At 32.7% G+C, this 13,469-nt stretch overlaps 3 protein-coding genes across 3 annotated transcripts; all 3 read left to right on the forward strand.

The window, feature by feature from the left end:
• The first annotated feature begins 685 nt into the window (after positions 1-685).
• Positions 686-5,374, forward strand: LOC130825974 (uncharacterized). Its single transcript, XM_057691438.1, has 5 exons — positions 686-1,137; positions 2,893-3,193; positions 3,753-3,911; positions 4,027-4,322; positions 4,937-5,374. The coding sequence occupies exons 1-5, from the start codon at positions 937-939 to the stop codon at positions 5,153-5,155; spliced, it is 1,176 nt and encodes a 391-aa protein (XP_057547421.1). The 5' UTR covers positions 686-936; the 3' UTR covers positions 5,156-5,374.
• A 646-nt stretch (positions 5,375-6,020) lies between these two features.
• LOC130824832 (uncharacterized) lies at positions 6,021-7,324 on the forward strand. Its single transcript, XM_057689851.1, has 2 exons — positions 6,021-6,038; positions 6,917-7,324. The coding sequence occupies exons 1-2, from the start codon at positions 6,021-6,023 to the stop codon at positions 7,307-7,309; spliced, it is 411 nt and encodes a 136-aa protein (XP_057545834.1). The 3' UTR covers positions 7,310-7,324.
• Positions 7,325-8,490: 1,166 nt separating this feature from the next.
• Positions 8,491-9,368, forward strand: LOC130825745 (uncharacterized). The gene has a single exon (XM_057691135.1). The coding sequence runs from the start codon at positions 8,581-8,583 to the stop codon at positions 9,007-9,009; it is 429 nt and encodes a 142-aa protein (XP_057547118.1). The 5' UTR covers positions 8,491-8,580; the 3' UTR covers positions 9,010-9,368.
• Positions 9,369-13,469: the final 4,101 nt, after the last annotated feature.

A 13,469-nucleotide genomic window follows, 5' to 3' on the forward strand; every position in this document is an offset into this window, starting at 1 on the left:
GTAGTTCCAACACTTCATACCGGAAGTCGCTGCAGAGTCCTCACCGACTACCGCCCATACGCACGTCTCATCTCCTGCTTATGACTATCATTTGGAGGAGATGGACCATTCATACCTTGTTGACGTTGCAGGAACCTCGCAGGCTGGGCCATCACAGTATCAGTCCCCTCCACTGCCAGAGCGACACGCGAACGCCTCTTACTATCGTAGGAGGCGTAGGAGACCAACTCAGTTGGATAGGGTAGATGAGGGTCGTGAGCGTTAACATTTAACTTTTGTGTATTTGGATCGACTATGTATATATATATATATATATATATATATATATATATATATATATATATATATATATATATATTGAGTTGTATATTTCAAACATTTGTATATATTTTGTTGTATATATATGTTTAATTACTTTATCATAGCCTCGAAGATTTCACTTACGAATAATCGGAGTTTTGGCGATGAATCATGCTGCCTGAAACATACATTAACTTGTAATTACTTATTCTAATGTCTGTAATGCAAATACAACAAATAACAACTCAAAAATTAAGGAAAAAAAAAAGTTTTAAATAGTTATTCACAATTACTAACTGCGAACAGCCAAACAAGACAAACTGCGAACATACATTAACTTATAATTAGTTATTCTGATGTCTGTTCGCTTGGTTTCAAATTTTCGAAATAATCTTACCTTTACCCCAACACGAACAAATTTTTGGTTCTTTTAAACCTTCCTTCACATTTCCAGAAGCTTTTTGCTCTCTTTCTCCTTTCCTTCATTTATCCTTCAATCTGGTATCATCTCCTAAATTTAATTCCATTTGTGTTACTAGGTTCAAATTCTCTGAAATAAGTAGTAATTTCTTGGTGAAAAATTACTGAAAAAATTATTAAAAACTCCCAAATTTTTCTGGGTTTTGGATAATACATATGGGAAGTGGAGAAAATGGCACAAAGTTTCTTCAAGAACTGGTGTTGTATGCAGCAAGCGCTGCCCTTAGCTGTTTGGTATTATTTGCAGGACTTAAACACTTAGACCCAAATCGTGAAGCGTCAAAGAAAGCCCTTGAAATGAAAAAAGATATTTCTAAACGTTTGGGTAGACCTCTTATTCATACTAACCCTTATGAGGTACTTTCTTTCCTTCTTAATTTAAAGTTCTCATTCTTTTTTGGTTTTACAGATAAAAGCTTGATCCTTTTTGATATGGGTGGTTTAAATTTGGTTGTGTTGTTGTTGTTGATGATGAATTGGGGTATTTGGGTTAGGGTTTTTTGTTTGGGAAGATTATGATTTCTGTTCCTTTGTTGTTTTATGTTATGCTTATGAATTGGGATATTTGTGTTTGGGTTTTGATTTGAATTTCTATTTTTGCATTGCTATTGATGTCAAAGTGAGTTTTTGATGATTATGTTTTGATTAAGAGGATAGTTTTATCAGACCATTGTTTCCGATTTTAGAATAGGTCCAAATGCAATCATGTTTTTGATGATGTTTCATGAAGTTCTTGTTTACAAGGCATGACTGATTGAAAATCAGAAACAATTAGCATAAGTTTAATAAAGGATGATTATACAGTCGAAGTTTGTTGAGCTTTACTGTAAGGTAATTGGATTATTAGGGGTGAAGGAATATCTTTGAGCCATAGGTTCCATTGGTTTCCATGGATATATTTGGACCTTACTATTTTCCTCTCAAAATCTTATGTGATGCACAATATCATAATGCTAAAGAACCTAGAAATAAATGGATTTTAAATGCACCCTTTACTTGGAATGGTTATTTATTAAGGGGTATGGTGCCTTCTCTTTGTGGTAGTGGTCTTTATATATAATATTACCAATCCAAATATGGTCGAAAGGAAAAAATTCTATATTTGATAGTTATTCTTCCTATATCTATGAATTCCATAGTGCTAAATACGATAATTGAAAAAATCCTTTTGGTGTTTCAATATCAATAGGTTGATTGGTTTGCTACTCTATTTATTAAAAGGAAAGAAGATTTATGAGAGTTATTTACTAGATCCGAAAGAGAGTGTTTGGTTTCTTCCTATAACTAAAAAGTGTATCATGCTTGAACTTAACTACGGTTCGCGGTAGTGAAGGAATTAGATCGGAAATAAGAGAGATTCTAGTTGTAAGTTATCTAATGAAACCATCGTTAGAATACAGATCTCATTCGTAGAGAAAGATATCAAATATTTGATGCTTCCCTTTGTATATTATATGGTTGATCAAATCCGCAAGGACCACGATTGGGAATTTCTGGTTGTCTTTTTTTGAGGAAGAGGCAAAACACAATCAGCTTGAATTTGGGACAGCTTTTGATTTCATAGTGAAGCACTGGATTTTTTATATCATGTTTGCTTTTTGTGAAAAGAATACCAATTGAAGTGGAGAGTTTCTTCGAAGAACAAGGGACTGGGTCAACTAGTCAATCAAATGATATTGAGCATGTTTCTCATCGCTTCTCGAGAAACAAGCTGGCTATTCTTTGCAAAATTGTGCTCAATTTCATATGTGGCAATTCCACCAAGATTTATTCGTTAGTTGGGGAATAGTCCGTACGAATTGTATGACCGTGATCATAGCTTCTATATGATGATGGTTACTTGTTGTCATTGAAAGTCTAGTTTCTTGTCACATGTTAGCATAGCATTGATTTAATTTTGATGATAAGACCTTGATACTTATTGAGACTTCATTTGTCTGATTTTGACCCGAGTGCATTTTGAAAGTTTAAACATTTGGATTATCAAACTCATTGTGTAAGAGTATAAGGGAATTAACGATTTTCTTCTGGTTGGATTCCTGTTCACATGAGAGAAGCCGTTTCACTATGTGATTACTTACTGTTTGTTCATTATGTTCTATTTTCCTTCAGGATGTTATTGCATGTGATGTCATAAATCCTGACCACATAGATTGCAAGTTTGACTCAATTGGAGGCTTAGAGAGCATTAAACAGGCAGTATATGAACTTGTCATTCTTCCACTGCGGAGACCAGAGCTATTTGCTTATGGGAAACTGCTTGGTCCCCAAAAAGGAGTCTTACTTTATGGCCCTCCAGGAACCGGAAAAACAATGCTAGCAAAAGCTATTGCTAAGGAGTCTGATGCAGTTTTTATTAATGTGAGAATAGCAAATTTGATGAGCAAATGGTTTGGTGATGCACAAAAACTTGGTAAGTTTAAAGATTAATTATAAGATTCATATTTTTATGTTCAAGAATTCATTTTTTTTCTTTTTCTTCTGTATTTATGAAAATAGTTTTTGATGTTTGGTTGTTGAAAGGTGGGGAACATGTAGACTTTGCCGGAGGAGCATGTTAATTGTTTATGCAACGGTCGTTAATTTTCTTTTTTTTAGACTTTATTTCTTTTGGAACTATTAAACGTGATATATCTGAAGTATATTTCACAAAGTATTCTTCTACAAGGAAAATAGGAAAACGGAATTTACTGCCCGTTTGGTTAGTGGTACTAAATGGTGGTAATGAGAATGTTTTGTAGTGTAAAATTTCATCAAAAGTTACATGTCATTCCCATGATAATGAAACTTTAATCAAAAAATATTTTTTTTGCTTACATAAGTCTCCCACCATTTAGTGCCATCGTTTAATGCCATCTACCAAATGGGCCATAAGTGATCTACATGAGTCTTCTTTCGAAGATTCATTTGATTTGCTGAAGTTCATGATTCATCATACTATATTAGCTAATCTTCTCTTCAAATTTCTGCAGTTGCAGCTGTATTTAGCTTGGCCTACAAATTACAGCCTGCAATTATATTCATCGATGAGGTAGATAGCTTTTTAGGACAACGCAAAAACTCTGATCATGAAGCACTGATGAACATGAAAACAGAGTTCATGTCTTTGTGGGATGGCTTTACAACTGATCGTAAGTTAGCTACTATTCTTCGTCAATTTAGTTTTTTCTTTTGGGATATTATTTCTTCATATTGAATCTATCCCTTCTACTTTTAGCTTACGATAATATTATCTTATTCATGTAGAGAATGCTAGAGTAATGGTCCTTGCTGCTACAAATCTTCCATCAGAACTTGATGAGGCTATTCTTCGTCGTTTTTCTCAGGCCTTTGAAATCGGAATGCCTAATAGCAAGGAGAGGGCAGAGATATTGAAAGTTATTCTGAAAGGCGAGAGAGTGGAAGAAAACATCGACTTTGATTATCTGGCTAGCTTGTGTGAAGGACGTACCGGTTCTGATCTAGTTGATCTTTGTAAAAAGGCTGCATATCTTCCAATCAGGGAGCTCCTCGATGATGAGAAGAGCGGGAAACCGCTTCATGTAAGCAACTTTCTCTGTTCATCATTTCTTATTATCATGTTTCTTCTACGAGTTGTTTGTTGCTTATGGATTCTGTCAACCAAGTGGATGCTGTGATTTATATTGTCGGGCGGATTCATGAAAGTGTTGATGCCTTCTGTCCATTACTACTATGATTCAATTAGTTCAGAAATTCGTTTACACTATGTTTGAATAGCAAATTAGGAGAGAAAAGAAAGGAAGGAAAGGAGAAGGGAAAGAAGGGAAAGGAAGGAGAGGGAAAGAGAAGGAAAGGACTCCATATCGGAAGGGAAGGGAGGAGAACAAAAGGAATTTCATTTTCCGTGCAAATCTTGTCTTAAAGAGATATTTTTGGATGTTAATAAAATGAAGGGACTTAATCCTTCCAGATTCCTTCCCTCTAAATTCTCTCCTTTCTTTTCTGCTATACAAACAAGGGGATCTCCATCCCTCCAAATTCTTTCCTTTTTTTTCCCTCCATTTCCCTCTGTCCAAACAAGACCCAAACAAGACCTTAGTAAGCAAGTTGCAAATTTTATGCCGGTTAATTCGTAGGTAACCTTTGTGCTAGAAAATTTTGACCGTTGACGGACGGGTGTTTCGTAAAATTTCAGGATCCACGACCGTTGACACAAATTGATTTAGAGAAAGTCCTCGCCGCGTCTAAAAAGACAAATGTAGCTGCACATGAATACTCGAGGCTAATGTCGAGATCATCTTCCTGGGCATTACAGAGAGACGGAGAAGATGTACCTGTCCAAAACATGATCAACGAGCTCTCGAAGCTTGTCTTGGCCCAAATGTTGAACTTGCAGAATGATAACCAAGACTAAGATTTACAAATGATTTACAAATGTTGAACTTGTCTTTTTATAGTTATTTACAAATGATCGTTATTGACTAAGATTTTCTAATAAGTCATTTGTGGTTATTTTATTACTCCCTCCAGTTTTTTTAAGTTGTCCTCTTTAATTTTGGCACACTATCTAATGTACTGATTCAATTTTAAATATCTTTAATTGTGTATGAATAAAAATTATAAAAATTTGATATTAATAAAATTTACATTGAGACGAATCAAATAAGATTCTACTTGATTATATTTTAACGTCTAGTTTAAGAATAAAATATAAATTAAGAGTGATCGATGAATAGTGTCAAAAAACTAAATGGTACTAACTTAAAAAAATTTGAAGGAGTGTTTGTTTGCGATTCACCGGATTCTCCAACTGTAATTTTTATTCATCGACTTATACAATGAAGGGTGTTTTATTTTTTCCAACTTAAATTATCGTTTTGTTTGCTAAATAATAGTTATTAGAATAAGAAATCTGTACTATAAAATCTAATGTGACTTAAGATTGAATCAATTTACTATCCACATTAAGATTTAGCTCATTTAACATATAAATACTAACATTTTAAATTGTAAGTAGGCAAATTTCAGAAAATCTAACAATTTGAGTGTTTTTGGTTCGCCAAATTAATGTGTATACATGTTTAAACGTTCGATTGGATTAATTTATAAAAAAATGTCAATATTCTGAACAAAATTTAAGTGTCCCAGATTTTGAATGTCAATATAATATATGATTTGGTTACTTGGAGTAAAGCGAAGAGTCTAAGGCGGGCCGGGCTTCACCTCTGATTATGCCCATGCTAAAATTGAAAACGTATGTGTGGTTGGTAAATGCCACAATGCACAGAAACACAAATGTGTTTTTCCTCTAACTCCCATATGGCTGTGTAACAGGAGCACCAAATGTTGATATTCATCCATTTGCACTCTTTCGCTTAGTATTATCTCTTCATCTTAAAAATTATTTTAATTTATAGGACAACTGAGAAAAATGAAGAATTAAATGAGATTTTATTTTAGTACTTTGTTTGGAAAAGATGATATTTGTTTCAATAGAAAGTAGATCTGATTCTCTCATCATCTTATACACGAATGGAGCAAAGATTATAGAGTCCACTTTTTTTGGACTCTTATGCCCTTTACAAATGATTAAAGAAAATTGAATTAACTGTAAAAATACTTAACACTAAAATGTATTATTATATTCTAAAATGAAATAGTCAATGCTTAAGTATTCGTTCATAAACAACAATAACAACACAAAGTTCATCTTATAATCTAACGAATCTATAGAAACCGAAAAATTAAATATAAATTGCAATGCTTGATTATCAAAAAAAAAATACTCTCTTTGTCCCTTTCATTTTGTACTTTTTCCATTTTAGTTTGTCCCACTCATTTTGCATCATTTCCCTTTTTGGCAATGACATCACTTTCTTTATATAAATCTCATCTACAAACTTATTACACTCTCCATCTTAACCACTTATTTTTATCATCCACTTGTTTTTTGTCTTATTCTCCAACTCAATTTCACTTTCTACTAATTTTTACGCAAAATAATTTGAGTGCATTCTTATAAAGACGGAGAGAATACATCTTAAAACTAATTTAAATCCCCAAAATTTTAAGGGCCTAAAAAGGTCGAACACCCCAAATATGCCTTAAACTGTCTAAGATTCTTATATATTGATATCCAAATATGACACGGGTTCGAAATCGACAATAATATGAGCATCTTAACATGGAGTTAGTAACACACAAAGGTGGGTGTCATTGTGGAAGTGTAAGATACGAATTCAAAGCACCAAAAAATATAAGAGCATGGAAATGCAACTGTTCTTTGTGTTCAAAAAGAGGTAATATATCTTTTAGTGTTCCTTCACACCATTTCCATTTACTTAGTGGTGATTCAAGTATTAGTACCTACACTTTTGGTACACATACTGCTAAGCATACCTTCTGCAAGGTTTGTGGGATCACTTCTTTTAACATCTCGAGATCGAATCCCGATGCTGTGTCTGTTAATGTTGCTTGTGTTCGTCCTGGGACGCTCAAACATGTTGAGATACTGAGTTTTGATGGGTGCAATTGGGAGCATGCTCATTCATGCACCTCGTCAAAATAGCTAGTCTTTACTTGGAAAATGATGATTTCATGTATGTAACTTATTTGTAAGGAAAACTATTTATAATAAAGCTATTTCATTGCTAAAATTTCTTATGACTTGTATTTGGATAACGTCAATGTCCAAAAAAACATTAGTTAATGAAACCAACTCAATTAAAAGCTTTAGTTGATGATTGAGGTCTCAGGATATGTTATATACTTTAACACCCATTTCACACAATTACGAAAGCATTTTAGGTTATAAGTGTGGATACAAAACAAGACCTCTGACAAATTTCACATTTATTGAGGGGCGGTTGAGATTTGAACTTATGACCTCTTGTCACACTGGCTTGTGATATTATGTTAACAGGAGCGGAGCAAAAGTTGACAAATTCTATAAAGGTCCTGTGTAATTTTAAACTATGATATTTTCTAACAATTTTGTATCTTTATACACCTAGCATATATTAAGTAATTTAATATTAAGACCCCTAACTTTTCGAGGTTCTGTACTATGAAATATGTTGAACATGCTCAGAACCTCCCACGCATATAAAGAAGAATTGTGCATAATATATAATATACTCCAACAAAAATATGACAAGAAACAATCTGAATGCTTAAAAGAGGAACACTAGCCTAATCCTTACGAGACCGCCATTATTGACTATTGTGCATCTCAATTCTCATGTCAGAAAACATCACACTGCTTCCAAACCAAACTCTTTGGTTGAGAATACAATACCATTTGTCGAGACATCTTAATTATTTTATTTTTTTTGTTAATTTTAAGATTTAAAGACTAATTTTAAATGTTAATTTCAAATATTCTCATGCAACTTTAAAGTAATATTTTAAATGTTAAAATTAACATTTTAAACCTCAAAATTAATAATTTCAGAAAATAAATAAATAAAAATTTACTTGGCCCTCTTCTTGAATACTTATTGAACTTCCAAACATAAAAAAATGTTACCCAAATTGAAACAATAATAATAAGTTTTATAAGAGATTGTCTTATCGTGAGATAGACCCATACAAACATCTTATTAATAAAAAATAAAAAAAAACAATAAAATCTGAAATCCACTTATTTTTTAAATAGTTTGAATTGATCAATTTAAGACCTTTTTCGATGAGACGATATTAATAAAAATTAGTGAATATTAGTGAAATAATTCGAGGAAGCAAAGTCAAAGATAAAATCACTTCCTCTCCTCACTCGACCGAACAAATTAAAAAAAAATCCTTTTCCTATTTCCACTCATCTCTCAATCTCCATTCTTCATGGATTCAAAACCAGACTCGATCTCAAACTTAGTAACCCACAAAGGAGGATGCCATTGCAAGACAATAAGATGGAAAGTAGAAGCACCCAAATCCTTAACAGCATGGAAATGTAACTGTTCTATCTGTACTATGAGAGGCAACATCCATTTCATAGTCCCATCAAATCATTTTCATTTACTCTCTGGACAATCAAATATCAGTTCCTACACTTATGGAACTCACACTGCTAAACACACTTTCTGTAATGTTTGTGGTATCACTTCCTTCTATACTCCTCGCTCTAACCCTGATGGGATTGCTGTTACTTTAGCTTGTGTTGATCCTGGAACATTGACCCATGTTCAAATTAAGAGCTTTGATGGTGTTAATTGGGAAAATTCTTACTCTCTTACCGGGATTTCTTCTTGTTCCAAGATCTCATCTTGAGGTTTTTTTGTTGGGATGTTCAAGATTGTTTTTTTTTTCTTTTTTTTCAACTACTCTAGTTAAAAACTGTGCCTAAAATAAGATGCTCATATTTTTATTTTTTCTTTAATTTGTATTAATTGGACTATTTAGTTCATATATCTAATGCGTCTCTCGGAGAAAATCGTCTCTCACAACAATTTGAGTTTTTAGGGTAAATTGGTTGGATTGATTCAAGCTATAGGTTGTGTTTGTGAGAGATTTTGGGTTTTGGGAAGTTGGGTTTGATATTTTAGAAGCAAATTTGGAGTTCAAGATGCATTAAGCTTGAAATTTGTTGTTGTAATCCAAGTATGATTGAGTTGTTGGAAACTAGTAAAGTTTTTGGTTTATTTTTATAATTTATGTTGCTATTTTCCTTGTTTATGTTTTTATAAGTAGAATCAATTTTGTTTGCAATAATGCTTTCTTGATCTTATGCTTGAAATAGTTTTCTAGTTGTGCATATTGTTGAAACACAAATTGGAGTATTATTTCCACTATTTTGGTAATTATTAAGGTTATTCAAAATCAAATTTTAGAACATATCCAATTCGGATATTTGATTTTTTAGATAGTGAAAATTGTGATTTAGTTTGTATCCTAATAAATTAGATATCCCAAAATTTGGATATTTGATTTACTCTAAATCAGATAATGGATATCTGATTTTATTTCTATGTGTATAATTTTATATTTTTAGTTCATTTTTTCTGCTCACTTTTCTTTCTTTAACCAAAATGTCAAGATTCTCGCTCATAGGAAATTATAATCAAGGTCTGGGGTGGAAAGGAAGGTGACAGCTCATACCCATATAAGTGTATGACCAAAGAGTCAATCGACTTAAGAAATATCTTTAGAGAATCCTCAGAAAAAGAGGTTCTTACAAATAAAACGGACCGAGTGAAGTTGAATCATCAAGCGCACATCTAACTACTCAAGTTTAGTCCTTAAACATAAAACTAGACTAAATAAAAACATATAAATAAAATAAAACAAACTAGGTAAAAAAAAAAAGAGTAAAAAAATAAACTGTAAAAGGCAAAGAACAAGAACACCCACATGTAGTTGAGAGATTATCAGTAATATAAGACATGAATAAGATTAAAAATCAAATCAATTTCGAAAAATGGTTCGACGTTCAAAATTAATTAACAATTGATAAGTGATCCAATTTAGTTGTAGTTGAAATTAAAAATAGCATTTTCATAAATAAAATTCAAAGGCTTAATTCAAGCAAAAGTTAGCAAGTACTTTATAATTTTTACTTTTTATAGTTTTCTCTTTTAAAATCTAAATAAAAAATGAATATCCCGTTTCACAAAACCCGAATCTAAATCCAATATCTAGTTTTAAAATTGAATAGTCTATTTGAATTATCCCACTTTTTAAAAAATTAAATAAAATATTTAATTTTTAAAAATAGATACAAAAATTACGAATCAGATAATTAAGCACACCTCTAGTCATTATGAGACAATGTAAGACATGATTGAAGGTTTTCAAATAAGTTAAATGGTCATATTATTGGACAATAGATATCAAAGACCTTTACAATTTATTGATTGACTTTGATAAAGGATATGCAAACTTGTAAAAAACCGATAGAAGTTGCGACAATTCATTACATGAACCGACATGTCGGTACTATCAAGGGCGACGATTAATCGCCTGTGTGCATGAGTCATTAGTATTGACGCAAAAGAAATAAGATGTAGTAGAATGACCAGCAAATTGTCGAACATGTACTCTTGTTATATGACTAGTTTGTGAGTCTTATAGGTGCTTACGTTATTGAAGGCAAGGCATTAATTGTAGTTTAATAACTAAATTATTACCAAAGCTTTCTTTAAGGAAGTATAGAAAATTTCTCTAGATTGAAGCCATTGTATCACGATATCTTAACGGGTCACCTTTCATACTTACACAATATAAAACACTAGAATGAAGAGCAATTCCCAGGCATTAACTCATAGAGAATAGGAGAAGCTTAAGGGTTGAAAGGAAAAACTTCTCTGGTAAAAAAGTGTGCATTAAGTCAGTCATCCATTCCAAAAAATCTTCAATTTCTAGAAGAATTTTGCATCCTGATATGGCAACTATGGACCACTCACAATGAACTGTTTTTGATAAGATCTACACACTCCATGAAGCCTGCTAAAAGAGGGCACTAGACTGGTCTCGTGAATAAAAAAACTATATGTTTGTGTCCAACAGAGATAAGAAGACAGAAGCTTCATGGTTTGCTCCCAATAAAGGTAGTCTAAAAATCAATGCTTATGCTTGCAGGGTCGACCCTGAGATTTGAGAAAATTGGGGCAAAATCATTAATGATGAACTCCTAATTACTAAATATACTATTATATGCCCTTAACTATTAAATAATAAAATGTCGTTTTTCTAATTTTTTTGATGGGCCCGAAGCACGAGCACCTTTTGTCCCCTTACACCTTATAGGGGCGACCCTAAATGCTTAAATCATGTAAATGCTAGCTAGTCGGTCTTGGTCTGGTTATTATTAGTGATGGCCATGGTTCGTTTAAGCCACTTTCAATTTTGGTTTCATCCGGTTCCGGTTTTGATAGAGGTCGATTCCTAGGTTGTTGTCAATTGACTATGTCCTTTTAGTGCAATAAATCATACACCATAATTAACTAGCAATGACTAGAATTAGTATAAGTAAGGGGTCAATCCACGGGGAAATGATTAAGTGACAATTAGTTTCAATGTCAATGGAGATTTTAATTTGGTTTGGGTTGATGAGTTACAAAGAAAAATGATTTAAATTTCAAATTGTAAAGGTAAGGACTATAGTTGATTCCTTGAATTACTAAGAGAATGGGTTGACAATATGTTTTTAACTAAGTTTTATGATGAGAAAAGTCTTTTCATCTAACTCCACTACTTTTTGAGTATAGAAACTACATAATCATTAATATGGTTAAGGAGATTCGACTTGTGGGCGTAAACCTGAATCGTACTACTAACTTTCTATTATATGCACATGAATTCCAATTTATATTGAAACAAATAGTCATATAAGATAGACATGACTCATTATCCTAAGGACTGACTAGGTCTCATAGGACTGGCTAGGTCTCATTACTAGCATGAATTCATAAAATCACAAGTATTCAATACATTAACTCAACATAAATTGTCCATAGATGGAGATCGAAATGTTGTAGACACAAGCTACTTCAATGGAGTTTCGATTCCTTTCCATGGAACTCACATATTCAATCATATACACATAGATATATCCAACCCATTCCCCCATAAACAAATCAATTTGTTATCTACATCCCAAACTCTAGGAAGTAGATTACTCACTCCAGTTTAAAGAACAACAATGCTCGTTCATCATCATAATGTTCATGATTCATGCAATGAACTAAAAGTAAAGGTTTTAAGAACTTTCTTCCTCCAACAATGATGAAGTTGAGTATAATAATATCAACAACAAGAACTCTAATATGCAAATACACCAACAAGTTGTGAAATATCCAAACGTTTGATTGATCACCAAGTGAACACTACTTTCAAACTACTAGTGTATGTGAACTAAAATTACAACTTTAATCTTGAAATATAGAATGAAAATGCTAAAGAGAAGTGCTTTTATGAAAACTAAAACAAGTTTCTGAACTTAAGAGCAAGTTCTTTGAATAAACCCTTAAGATGAGTTGCTTCTATAGTGTGTTCATGTGTTTTCCTTCAGAAAGTTGGAGCATAAATATTCAAATCATAGAGACTTTTCCCACTTGCATTCATGATCATTGCTTAGGTGAACCAACGGCCAACCTTCTTCATCATTAGGATTTAAGAGCAAGAAGGTTCAAGAAGGTTTTGGCACACAAGGGAAATGATTGGAGGAGGCAAGAGATAAATGATTATAGACCAAAAAAAAAAAACAATTGCTGCAATACTGAACCAGCCGACTCGACTGGCTAGGGTTAACCGGTTGAATGGTTCAGACCTAGTGCACATTGGATCTTTGAAATGCCATAGCTTGGTTGTTTCTTATCGAAATTAGACGTGTGACCATTTGATTCGAAGCTAACGAATTCACTTTTGATCTTTAATAAAAACATATACCAAATTTTAAGTGTGGTGAAGGGTATGGTCGTCTTAAGTGGACCCTTGTGCTTTTGATGATCGAAAAATATAACACTTTGCTTCAGTTGGGCTTCTTTTCATTAATTTTCTTCTCTTTTGTCACCATCTTAGTTTTTAAGGTGGGTCCATTTTCATTCAGAGGATAAACATAATCAATGCTTGTGACGACTCAATAATGAAGGAAAACCTACAGAAATTGACAAAACAATAAACATCGTACCATAAAGCGTAAAATCCTTGAAAACAAGTATAAATGGACCGAATAAAAAGAATAAAGCATAAGGATGGCATAAATATGAGTCAAAATTAGGGGACAAAATGTA

This window comes from Amaranthus tricolor, chromosome 10 (assembly GCF_026212465.1).
Source record: "Amaranthus tricolor cultivar Red isolate AtriRed21 chromosome 10, ASM2621246v1, whole genome shotgun sequence".
Taxonomy (NCBI): Eukaryota; Viridiplantae; Streptophyta; class Magnoliopsida; order Caryophyllales; family Amaranthaceae; genus Amaranthus; species Amaranthus tricolor.